This window comes from Anas platyrhynchos, chromosome 2 (genome assembly GCF_047663525.1).
Source record: "Anas platyrhynchos isolate ZD024472 breed Pekin duck chromosome 2, IASCAAS_PekinDuck_T2T, whole genome shotgun sequence".
Lineage (NCBI taxonomy): Eukaryota > Metazoa > Chordata > Aves > Anseriformes > Anatidae > Anas > Anas platyrhynchos.
The window spans coordinates 124,125,344-124,138,991 of NC_092588.1; the positions used below are offsets into that span (position 1 = coordinate 124,125,344).

The 13,648-nt window shown below is 35.1% G+C and overlaps 1 protein-coding gene across 7 annotated transcripts in view; it reads right to left on the reverse strand.

Annotated features, from left to right (window-relative positions):
- The window catches only part of TAX1BP1 (Tax1 binding protein 1), a 56,803-nt gene that overhangs the window by 16,619 nt on the left and 26,536 nt on the right, over positions 1–13,648 (reverse strand). For 3 of the 7 annotated variants that reach the window (XM_072033518.1, XM_027450978.3, XM_038173847.2), the window contains exons 6-12: positions 8,813–8,961; positions 8,585–8,675; positions 6,890–7,075; positions 4,381–4,608; positions 4,002–4,148; positions 2,647–2,740; positions 1,328–1,446 (exon numbers count right to left, since the gene is read on the reverse strand). In XM_072033518.1, the coding sequence (XP_071889619.1) occupies positions 1,328–1,446; positions 2,647–2,740; positions 4,002–4,148; positions 4,381–4,608; positions 6,890–7,075; positions 8,585–8,675; positions 8,813–8,961 (1,014 nt within the window). The remainder of the gene's footprint in view (positions 1–1,327; positions 1,447–2,646; positions 2,741–4,001; positions 4,149–4,380; positions 4,609–6,889; positions 7,076–8,584; positions 8,676–8,812; positions 8,962–13,648) is intronic. The other 4 variants (XM_072033519.1, XM_027450980.3, XM_027450979.3 and 1 more) reach the window with 3 other exon arrangements.

Below are 13,648 nucleotides of genomic sequence, written 5' to 3' on the forward strand. Positions count from 1 at the left end.
TGATTTTTACCATTTACAGAAGTCTTCAACAAATCAAGCCTGACTCAATTACAACGCTTTGAGCATAGAAAACTGTGAACATGATGTTTAATATACTTTTTTTTTCTTGCTTAAGTTTTCAACATGCTGCTATTCCTCTTCAACTTAACTGTTTCAAGTTTCTTTGTACAAACACAATCCTAACACTATACTGTAATCATGCTTACCCTTTCCAGTGTCTCACTTCAATACAAAACATTTCCCCATGATATTTGCACAATCACCCTAAATATCTTTCATCCAGAAGGTCAAAGGCAAGGCTTTACTCAAGCACTACTAAAGAAGAAATAGCCAATGGAAGCCACTGAAGGCTGTCTATAGACAGGGCAGTGAGCAGAATTACATGGTAGTTATTACATCCTGGAGAGCACATTAAAAAAGTAATCTCTTTCTGATAAGTAAGAGAAACAAGATGATAAGCTGAGTTCATGGCAGTTTAGGAATGTGTTATGACCATTTGAGAAGAAAACACATTGGTGTAGAGAGAAAAAAAACTGTTTTTAATTCTGAACTTAACTCTAACTGTTCTGACTTCATAATGTTATTTTTTAATCCCCAAAGGAGAAGCAAACTGAAAAGACGAGACAATCCAACACCCAGATGGCAGTTCTTAAACACTTCTACAGCCATCAGTTTTTCATGATCACTACTAATGAAACACTCCATCATTACACATACATCCAAACTAGCTGCATGAAAATCAAACTCATACTGAGATGTATTAACATTTGAGGGGTCTTACTATTATGGCACTACTGGTGCCAACGTTGGTTCAGAGAACAGTGCAAGTGCACTTATGTACCACTGAGCCTCAGCTACTAAGCCCCACCCACCTGGATATCAAAACCATATAAAAACCCAGGACAGTCAGATTTGGAGGGAATTATTGCACTTGAACATCACTTCAGATTAATAACTGCTCTCCTTGTTCCAAACATCAACTGGCTTAGAGCAACATGCTGTATTTGATGTATTAAAGCAATTACATTTAACATATACAGTTAAAAAATGTGTTCAAAAGCTTGAGCACAGAAGTAGCAATAGTTTTGTTCGTTTGTTTTTCCTTCATTGGAGTTATCCTGAGCAGTCTCCATCTGGGCTCCCTAACACCACAGGTAATTGAGAGCTGACTCAATAAAAATGTGTTTTCTAATGTCAACATTTCTACCTTAAGCATGGAGTATCACACAAATAAGCAGCAAGGCAACTCAGTTGGGTAGGCTTTGTGGTTTTAAGATTTAGCACCTAGAGCTTTCTGTTCAGCTTTCCGAAGCAGCCATTTACTTACTGCCAACATTTGCTTGCATTTCTTATACTTCTCTGTTTTCTCAGCAATTTCTTTATTCATTTCACGTACTTGCTCCTTTACCATGAATTCCGAAACTACATCAGGTGAAATGGGGCTAACTGTGAACATTGAAGAAAAAAACATGAACGTTTTTTGTTCCATAAATAAAGTATGCATCAAAGAAATGATAGGCTAAATTTGACAATGCATCAAGAACAGAGTGCTCCATGTCATCCATAAATACTTATTCAGAGACAAACACATCAGTAGCCACATGACACTGAAGGATCAGCAGTTATATCAGCAAGGCAGTGTTCTGCACCCCCTCTCATACTGCAGATGAACATAACTTTTTTACATTGATCTGTCCAGTATATATAGTTATCTAGTTATATATATAGTTACCTCTCCCATGAGCTCCCAAGTAAGTAAACACCAGAATACCTTCTTATCAATATTATTCTAGATATTTTATTCTTCTGCAAAATCATTAAATTCCTCAGCAATCTACTTCATCCCATCACATATTATAACTAGACTTACTGGGATTTTATTTGTTTTAGGAAACACTTGTATTTAATTAAGATGGGATGAAAGTGACCAGAAATTACACCCTAGAGTCTCCACATAGAGAAAGAATGTGTGACCTTGTAAGGCAACAACAAAATTAGTCAGCGTTTACTAGCATTTATCAATTTAAATTGAATATTAAACTAGGTTCAGTTATAACCTATTATATGTTTATTTTAGAAGATTAGTTTTGTAAGAACTTAATAGTTCATAAAGATTATAACCTAGTTAATTTTCTAATAAACTACTATTGCCTATAAATCACAAGAACAGTCTGTAGACTTGACCTTGTCATCAAATAATCAGAACTTTACTGTGGATTTGATTTTACAGCAGAATGCTCCAGTGAACGTTCATTGTACGATGACTGCAAAATTTTCACACTACTGTACACAAACTGAGAATTTGGGGTGGAATTTTTTTTTCCTAAATGAACTCTGTTTGTTAGCTTGGCTAAACCCACTCTGTTAACTATCAAGCAAAATTTATTATTTCAGTCCTACTTGCATTAATATTAATAATATTAATTGAACTGTTTTGAAAAGATACAATAAAATAACTTATGAATGCTAGTACTTGGAAAAAAATCAGCTTTTTTGATGCATTCTCACATTTCTAACCAGCTTCCTTTACTTCAAAGTAGACTGAACAACTTCACCTAGTTTATAGTAGAAAAACTATTAGGGACTACTTCACATAGACAACGCTTTCAGGATGATATAAACATACAAAATTTAAGCTGTTGATACCTGGAGATGCAGACAACTTTTTGTCTGTAACGACGGCAGTAGCTGTCTCAATGTTAGATGCATCTGTCAGTTTCTGTTGACTCCCTGCAATTTTCTTGGTGAAAAGAAATTTTGTTTTGGTATTTTATTAAATGAAAACCAAAGCACAAAGTAACATATTTCTTCCACTATCACCTCCTCCAAAATTGGATGAGGAAGAACTGCTCATGAAAACAGGAGAAAATAATAAATATGTAAACATAATTTATTCTACTAACACTGAAACAGTCTCAGACAATGATTTTTATAATCTTATTTCATAAAGATCTTTTTTTTTCCTTCCCTAGAAATAGCAATTTTAAAGGAAATTATTAGCAAATCTTGTTCTCTAGATAATAGGTTATACTTAAATCCATCAACTTAAATCTAACATTTCATTAGAAAACATAGTCAGTATTACTAATGAATAATTATAGGGCACTTCTGGTGCCCTAAGTCAAATTAGTAATATTCAGTGTTTCTATCAGATCTACAATATAGCCAAAGATACGGAACATTTTTAAGGAGAAGCCACAGTCATTATGATATGATACCTCGTTCACCATTGACCTTCTGGATGAGAATCAAACTCTGAAAGTAATTTGTGGATCAAAACTGGGTAGCTTCCCTGTTTGTTCTGGAGATCACAGAAATAATAAAGACTTTGTCCTAAGAAATCATGTTGGTATATCTTGCCATTGACATTTTGCCCACTGAAGTCTCTCTGCTACTCAGTCACAGATTTCCCCAGATTTTTTTAAGAACTCTGCTCTAAAATCAGCTTGAAAGGGTGATCAGAATATAAAACAGATATGGAATCCAATTGTATATATGCTATGCTATAGAAATGTTCTCCCCACTTTTCCTTAGAATCTTCCTCTAAGTTCTCTGTTTCCACTACGCTTGGGCTGTTTTTTTGTTTGTTTGTTTGTTTGTTTGTTTGTTTTGTGTTTGTTTTTATTCTTAATTGTTGTTTGTTTGTTTTTTGGAGGTGGCGGTGGGACTGAAATAAAGTAGTAATTATATAGTAGTTATGCATTTTCCCATGCTTCACCTTCAAAATTTTTCCTTGAACAAAGTTGTGCTTATAAGTTCATCCAAACACTTATTTGCCTTCTACACACACCAGTTGCTACAACTCCTGTGCCTGGATTCAACAGCTATCTAGAATATCCATAGAAATAATTTGGCTACATGGAAGAAAATAGTCAACAAAAGACCAGTTGCTTAGCATATGTTCTAACCCTTTTAAAAGCACCTTTTTTTTTTTTTGCAAAAAGAAATTAAACAGTTGCTGAAAAGCTACAAAATAACTGCAAGTTCTCCATTCTACTTACTGCCTGTTCTGTGAACTTGTTTACTTGTTTTTGAAGTTTCTGACATTCTTTGAATTTTTCCTTGTAATGGTCAGCAGCCATTTGTAGACGAAGCTTCAGATCTTCAACTTCTCTGCGCAGTTCCTGCTCCACTGTATTTGAAGTTTCCTTTTAAAAAAATAAAAACTGTTATCCCTTTTGTTCAAATAGTACTACTCCCTGAAAAGCCTTTTTTTATTATTATTATTAAAGAAAGCAAAGTAGTCTATGTAAGTACAAAAGGCTGTCCTATTTTGTAGTAATTACCCAAAAAAGCGTATTTTACACTCCAGGATTAACTAAACTGACTGACAGATTTTGTGAATACATATAAACTCCAGTAAGGAAAACTAACAATTACCTGTTCATTTTTCAAAGCTGTGATTTTTTTAAGTTCAGCTAAAGCATCAGCAAGCTGCTTTTTCAACTTTTCATTTTCCAGACGTGCACTATGAAGATCTGCCATTGTCTTATCTCTCACGTTTACTGCGTCGCTCAACTCTTTTGACATTAGGACAGCTTCTTGTTTGCTAGCCTGAATCTGATCCTCAGCTTTCCTCAGCTGTTCTTTTAAAACACATGCATCCTCCTGTGAAAGACAGAAGGGAAAGAGAATTGATCAAATTTTAATTCAACATTTAAATCAAGATTGTTAAAGGGATGAGAAACATTCACAAGAAAAATCAGCTTGTTCTGGTGGCTCTGGCAAAAATACCAAATCCAGAAGTTTGTGCACTAGTATCATTTTCCCCATTTGCCTTCTTTGCCAACAATGGTATCCATATATCACTAGGATATAAAGGTCTTTGCACAATCACCATTTCAAAACACATTTAGGCATCATCATTTTACCTATATAGGATTTTTGTTGTAGATTCAGCTTTAGTTTAAGCTTATTGCAGAACATCTTATTACCACAGAGCTCCTAAGAGGCATAAATGGCCATCCAGCTTCAAAAACAGAGTTGATCCCAGAGTAAGACACTGCAGGTTACAGCAGAATAGGAAGCCTTACAATGCCTACAAGTGGTTTACGTCAAACAACATAGAATAGAGTGTTGGAATGTTTTTCCAAACTCCATGTCCAAAGATCTTGCATAATAAGCGTTTCAGAAGGAAAAGAGAAGAATTAACAGAGAATTAGCTGCAGCATGCAGCACTATAAGGCTTTTGGCATTGCTGCAGCTCGATAAAGCAGACCAAGGGCCCACTGACCAAACTGTGACACTGGTCTCTCAACACTCAGAAAAGTCCAGAATTATTAAATAATAATAATAATAATAATAATAATAACAACAACAACATAAAAAATAAAAGCTGTTATAAGCCAGTTGCAGCCACTGGGCTTCCTGAAAATACTACAAGCTCATCTTCTTGAGTCTAGACATAAATTCAAGCATCTCTAGTCCACTATTTGTTCATTTCTAATAATCACATAGGAGGTTGCACAGCAAGTCCAGTGGAATAGTAATACGTCCTGTAATCACTGACGAAGATGGATGAACTAGTAGGTGCCCTAAAGAACTATACCTTAACTATTTTTTTTTATAGCAAATCCTACATCGGTTACGTATTTCAGTAAACGTATTGTTTCCAGTAAACAATTTCAGTGTAAGGCAAAAATGTTAATGATCCCACCAGAAAAGTTATAAATTCTTCTCAAGATAACCAGATGACATGTTTGTTTGTTCCAGTACACACACTACGTTTTTAATTCTCAAGTAAAATAGTGTAGTAGTTTAACATATTCTGAAACAAAACTGTAGAGCAGTCACAAGACAAAAAGAATGTAAGCAGTAATTTAAGCAAAACAGTGGGTTCTTTTTGTGCTCTTGCTACTTCCACTCTTATTAGCACTTGTATTTTACATTTCTAACTTTAACACAATGTCTCTTCTTTCAAAAACTAGATTGCTTTTTCAGTAAGACAACTGACAAGACATACGAGATGGAAATAGTCAGGCCTGGATGACCTGACTTTTCCATGCTGGCTCCTAAAACTGTGTCTAAATTAACTCCGGTTTGGATCAAGAGCACATTTCTGAACCAAAACCCCCAGTCATTCCACCATTACCTATCATGCTAGATTACATCACAGAACAGTCTCAAGGCACAGACACTGGGTTCCTTTCAGATGAAATGAAACAGGAAGATAGATGCACATCAAGGACAAACCTAATGCACTCCAACCACAGCACCACACTAAAACTGATCTGAAGTACCCTTCCCAGACCACAGACAGCATGGATACCAGTTCTTCAGCACATTCACTATCGTGTTGCACCACACTACTTGCTAACCATAGTCCTATCACACTGAATAGCAAAAGTCACCTCCTCTTTCGATGTCCTACCAACACTCATACTGCTGACTTGTCAGTTGGTTTAGTCCATTTATGTGGCATCTTAGCCCTCCTCAGGTTTTATACCATTATATCTTGACAGCACCTGAGTCCCTCAGTACATCTTCTGAATTTTCCTTTTTTTTTTTTCCACTATCATCCTCTTCATTCTCAACACGGCTGCATTCTCTTCTCTATTCTCTCTATTCTTCATTTTCTTTCCTCATTCATGAAGCTCTAAGCAACTCAGAGGAGTGCACCACTTTTACTGAACTCATAAATTACTTTTTCCACACAGACTTCACCTCAAGCTGTCTCATGTGAGACACCTCAAGAAACTCAGAGCGAGCAAAACAAAACTGAATTTACTTTCTCCTTTGTTTGTTTTCTGCATCTGCTGAGAACACTACAATCCTCCTGGCTCTCAACCTATACACAGGAAATATCAATTCTTCCTTTCTCTTGTAAGCACATTCTACCTTGGATATATGTATTTTAAAGTAGGCCAATTATAGTAGTAGCAATGCTTACCTTATTTGATGAGGAGAGCAAAAAAGCTTTCTTCATATTTTCTTTTTCAGCTATAAATAGCTGTAATCTGCCAACCTCCTCTTTATAATACGATATCATGTTTTCTTTGTTTGCATCCAAATTCTTAAACGTCTGGATCTCTTTTACTAGTTTGGTGTTTTCTATTTCTGTATTCTTCAAGTGTATCTGTAATGATGCTAAAAAATGTCAAACTCTTCTTCCACATTAAAAAAAAAACTGCTGTTTATCTGTCCATTTAAGTGTTTGCTAAATTCTAGCTCATCTCTGAGACAGATTAGGACAGGAAAAGAAAAAAAAATTAAACATTTGATAATATCACTGCCCTCACAGCAGAAGATTTCTGGTTGGAATCCTTTCAGCTTGATTTCAGCTCTAACAACAGCTCCTCCACTCTACGGGTTGAAGGTAAGCTCCCATTTTCTATACAAAACACACTAAGCTTTTCAAAACTAACTCTTCACAAACGCAGTAAAATGAAACACAAGCAAGAAAATGACTTAAAGCTACAGAGAAATGAATCTTCTGGTAGTATCTACTTGAAGTTGTCTAAGCAAACAGGACTATACCACCAATATCCAGTTACCAAGACAGCAAACTACTTTAACAACCCTAAAGCTGTTTTTAAGATGTCACCAAGTCTATCATATAATGCCTAAAAAATGGTAATTGTTGTATTCAAGTGCTGTTCAAAGACTTCAAGATTTGAGTTGCTTATTTACAGCCAAATTCCATGCTTGCAAAAAACATTTTGAAATTTTAAGATGACTTCTGGTACAAATCTAATGTTGCCTGCCACATACAAGATGTTTTCCTATGAACGTAAATAATCTTTTAAACATATCCAATTTGTTTTACACAACCCAAGGATTTCCTTATTACAATAAGTAAACCAGAAACAGGATTTTTTCTTCAAAAGAAGGAGTAAGAAAACTAACAGCATCATCTCAAGACAAGTTAGGGGGTGACACTGCTAAAGCCTGATCAGTTTCTCTATTTACTTTTCTAAGCAAATGGACACATCAAATTAGGCAGGGCAGTACAGCAAGCTCCTATAAAAATTAAATATACGTGTTTACTGTAAGGATGGTTCCAGCAGTCCACTTAATCTAGAACTTCTGTCTAGTTAAGTTGAAGACTATTTACAAGACTTTTTGTTTGTTTGTTTGTTTTAAATACCGATGTTTCTCAATACCACCAAAATAAATCATTTATGCTAGTGAAAAATCAGTGCAGCACAACTCCTCCTACACTTTCTCAAAGTTACTCAAAGGACTCAGGAATACTGATCTAGAAAACATACTCTTGGGAGAGAGCTTGTAAGAGTAAAAAGTAATTTACTTTTTCATAGGTATGTTAAGATAACCAGTTACTGGATGATGCACTGCATATACCTAAAGAACCTAAGAATTTTAGGTTACTGCGCAGGCATTTCAACAAACTGTTGGTGCATTCTCCTTACAAAACTTTTTTACATGATGGGACAAATTCAAATGCCATTTTCCCCATTCATTCTTATATAACAACTTCTTCAACTCTTAAAAATCTATTCACAGAAATGCCCCTTTTCACTTATTCCTCAATAAATATCATTTATCAAATCTCTCTGTAAAACATTATTACCTTTATTTCAAACCACTTCATTTCAGTGTACACAGGTACAAGGAATAAAGTTACCTTATAAAGTTCTTTTTCATCCTTTTCTGTCTTTAACACACATTCAAGTTGCTCCTTCTCAAGCATCACTTTCTTTAGTTTGTCCTTCATACTAAGAAATAAGCAAATTAACAGTACAGAATTATTAACGCAGAAAGATCATACATATATTTAAAAGTGATAGTTTAAAAAACACACATGGAAAGAAACCGTAAAATAAGGAAAGTAAGGGTCAAAATGACTAAATACCTGTCTAACTCTGTTTCTTTCGCAATGGCTTTTTGAGTAACAGCCATGATGTCTTCTTCAAGCTGGAGAACTTTTGAAGCAGCCTCTTCATGCTTTTTCTTCAAATCATCATTTTCAGTTTTAAGAGTTTCTGATGCCTGAATATTAGCCTTTAAAAACAATTGCAAATATTTCATTTAATAATGCACTTCTCCAGAACTACAAAGTGCTACTTGAATTAATGTTCAAATATATAAATACTGTTAATTTCTAGGTAATATGCATATACATATATATACGTATTTTATATGTGTATATATATATGTATATATATATTTTATTTCAAATAAGGGAATATTTCACAAACATTCCATTATTTACTTCAAGTTTTTTAAGCTTTCTACACAAAACATTATGTGTATTGTTTCTATAAATATTCAATTATACCTATTAATTTACTATCAGAAAAAAGATCAAAATTCACATTTCAAGTAACATTTAGCATTCTCAATCATCTATTAATGCAATAAGCAATGCAGCATCCATATATGAACTTGAACTTTCTGCTTAAACAGTATCACATTTATCAACTAAAATAAATTACAGGATTTAAAACTTTCTAAAAATGTACAATATTTGAAATTACTCAGTGCTTTTAGTTTAGAGTACATATAAAGCTACAACCTAAGGCAGATGGTCATTAGATTTCTTCTCTTCTGTAAGCTGTATGACAGGCCCATTTTGAACCTCCTACCTGGTATTTACAAACATTAAATTCACTGTGCTTATTTAATAAAAATAATGAGTCAATAAGGCGTTTGTTTCAGTGCAAGCATTCAGTTTTGCAGAGACTATTGGAAGAGAGGCTGGAAAGCTGCCCATCAGAAAAGGACCTGGGGGTATTGGACTATAACCAAGGTGGCCAAGAAGGCCAACAGCATCCTGGCCGGCATCAGAAATAGCCCAGCCAGCAGGACTAGGGACTCAAGCAAGCCACAGTAAAGACAACTGCAAGCAAGAAGGAGAAAAAATGGAAGCAGTGATACTCCTGATGATGAGCAGTTAAGCTATAAGGCTACATTCTACCAGCTAGCCCATTTGGAAGGCCTCATAAAGCTCACAGAGGACCACGAAACAAATGCAGGATTCAAGTCGTAGAGATTGGAAGCTGAGACAGGGTGATGACAACACCCAGTACAGATTCCCTTGTAACACTGACAGACACAAGATGAGCAGTCACTGCAAGTACAGCATGCATTCATTATTCTAGTTACTGTAATGTCTATCTATACCATCCAAGGCAGTGCACAGTTAAAAGTCGTCTTCACCACAGTAAAACGACCATTTAAAAACAGGCCATCTTAACCCAGAAAAACGTGATTTTTAATATAATGCCATTTTCCTGAGAAAAGAAATCAGAAACACTAAATACATTACCATTTCTGTTATCAAAATTCAATAAAGCTTCCCCGTGGCAGTGATACAAATCAAAGTGTAAACAAGGTCAAGACAGACTGACCAACACAACTGACTACAGCGTGACTTACAATGTTTGTGCAGACACTAAGGTACAAATTGTCTTTTCACCCTGCATTTGGAAGATTAAAGCGCTAGTTCATCTGTTCATCATTTTTAAACAAAACTTAATGCCCTGAAACAACAAAACTGTACTGTTACATCATGAGAAACACATCAAGCAGAGTTCATGGAGAACCCCTACTGGCCAGATTCCACTTAACTAACAATGTTTTAAGTACAATAAAATATAATGAGGACTGTTTTTACTCATTAATTGTCAAAAATACGCTGTTTGCAAGTGTAATTAAGCCCTGCTTTTACAAGCAACTAAACAGAGGTTTGGGTATTATGATTTGGGGGCGGGGGGCAGTGAATTGTGAGGGTGGCAAATGTAACTTATGTCTCAAATGCTTCCTGAACCCTAAACAGGCACCTAAAGTAGATTTTAATTTTTGTTACAGATACTATTAAAAAGGAAGAGGACCAATCCATTCCAACTATTTGAACTCTAATTGGCTTTATTATATGCCTTAATAGAATAAAGTATTTAGAGAAGGGATCATGAATGCACTGTTTGTTGAAAACAGTATTAAAGACAAGACCAAGAACTCCTGCAAGGCTTTTATTTTTGAAGAGCTATCAGTTCCCTGCAAACAAAAGTGCACGTACTTTGGTGTAATGAAGGCAGGATATTTTAATTAAAGTCAGTATTCCAAGTAAAACTTGCTATATAACCAGCAGCAACAACACACATTACAACTGCTTGTCCTTCTCTAGTGCAGCGGAGACTAATTACCTGCCCCTGTTTTGAAAGTCTAGTATAGTAAAAAGCCTATTTCAATGCATATCTGTTTTCTCTAAACACCACTTTGGCATAACTGTAACTGCTGTAACCCAAGTGCCTTCAAAAGAATTTAATCTGATACATTATATATACAAACTGTACAAACAGTTCAAACAGGCTGCCAAAGGTAACATATATTAAAAGGAATTAATAGCCTGAAAAAACACACTCCACAAACAGCATTACAATTGATGCTGCTTTGCTAGTTATTCTAAAGGGACATGGTATTAAAATGTAAAAGTTCCATACTTAACAGATTCTCACCTAATAAACTTGTTTAGATACAACTAAAGCCCACAGTTTTGAAAGAAGAAAGGATTAATTTTTAGAGACGACTTGTTATTTTACAGAATTCTTAGCAATTCAATTTAGATGCTGCAGTCCCAGTCCCATACACTCTGGTTACGGTGGTTTCAGAGCCTATAAAATTTAAAATGAGTACTCTCAGACTATTTTACAGGTAAAGGTCGGCTGTGTTTTAGGCGGAGTCTCAAGTGGAAGAATATAATAAACGTATCAACACATACAACCACTGCTACCAAGATGATAATTAAACTGCTGCTTAATTAATTTCTTTTAATTTATCTGAAACATCTACAAATATATCTTTCCTTCCACTGTTTTAACAGAAAGAAAAACAAGCCAAGAGCATGGATCATTTTAATGAATCAGTTTAAAAACACGTGACAGTTTCGAGATTATTTTTACATTGGATCTTATCTTTAATTCAACTTAGAAATGCACCCCCTCCTCCAAAAGAGTTGCAACAGTATTATGGGTGGAGGGGAAAAGCAAACTGCATCACAAGGGGCAGAATAAGAAGCCAGAAGTTACTTAAGTCAGCTTCACTGCTGCAAAACAAAAGCTATCAGAACAAAAACTCCTGTAATTACTCAGAGTCTCACTAATGAAATGCAACAAAAAAAAATTAAGGTAGCTGTTAAGTGGATCCGTTTTCCCAGAATCAAAATCCTACATTGAAAAGTCTGATGTACCACCCTCAGATAGGGAAGGGAAAGAAAGATGAGACATCAATATATTTATATTTTATTGCTATTCTAAAGTGGCAAAAGACTTTAAACTGATTATTGTAAAATTAATTTTATTGTAATCACATGACAAACTGTCCCCCTGGTGCAAAAACTGCCATTATAGATAATTTACTTATTACACTTCATTTACTTATTTACACTTCATTACAAAAAGATGCTATAAGAACAGTGATTTTACATCATCTAGAGTATCCTGATAAATACATCTAATACCCCTACCCATATTTTAAAAGCTATTCTATACCAGAAAGTGTCACCTTTGAGTAACAGCTGGTATCTGCAACCTGGATTTCATTTTTTACAGAATTCATCCATTATGAAAGAAGAATGAAAGGCTAAAAGCGACCTATGAAACTCTCAAACTAAAGAGGTCAATTCACCAAATGCAAGATGACTTCAAAATAATAATAATAAAAATAAAAACTACCATCACTTTTCAAGTTTTAGCTGGATTGATTTATTTGGACGTAACTTACTGTCAGGGGAACCATTACCCTTCATATCCCATAGAGAATTTAGGAGATTGAGATTAATTATCTGCTGGAGCCTTTTGTTTACCCCCCTGACATCGTAGGAGCTCCAACAGAATTGTGTAAAACACTTGGCTGACATCATGCCCCGTTTAAAGGACCTCTGAGGACAAGTGATGAACACAACACAGTACCATTGCAGCCACCGCAAAGCTGTCTGAGTATTCTCATGACACAAGGCCCAAACGTTCTGAAAGGAAACCTCAAATTGTGTTTCCTTCCCCAAGTAAAATTTAATAATGCAGCAAAGTAAAACAGGAAACCAATCCCAAACATACTCCCTGATTTTAAGTTTTTATCTTCGTCGCTATGATTGGCCACAGAAATACCGCACTAAACACCAAAGTCTCTCTAATCCAAAATCTAATACATCACAGCAGCAGTGATATAAAATTAACATTATTGAACAGAATAAAAACTCTCTCTCTCTCCAAAACTAAGGCCTAACTCGGTAAAAGTTCATCTAAGCAACATCAGTCACGCCATTACCTTCATGAACTGACTACAGACATACAAGTTTTTGCAGGAGGCAGCCAAAGCGTTTACACACACACTGATTCTGCAGCATGCACTTACATTTCAGAATGTTAGATGCTTTAAATATAAATTAATCAGTTTAGGACATATTCATACACAGAACAATCACTGACACCTTAAAACCGGGTTTGCTCTTTACCAAATGTTTACAGCACCCATCGGTCCTATAACTGCTGGTTCCAACCTGAGCATTTCTGAACATTTTCTTTGTATCTTTAAGTCATTATTTTACATGATGGGGCTTTGTTTTGTTTTACAAACGATGCATTTCCCTGACTCTTAGCTTTTTGTACATGCAGCATAAACAAACAAAACCAACATAACTTGATTTAAAGTGCTATAGAAAAAATACTCAATTTGTTTACTTTTACGAACC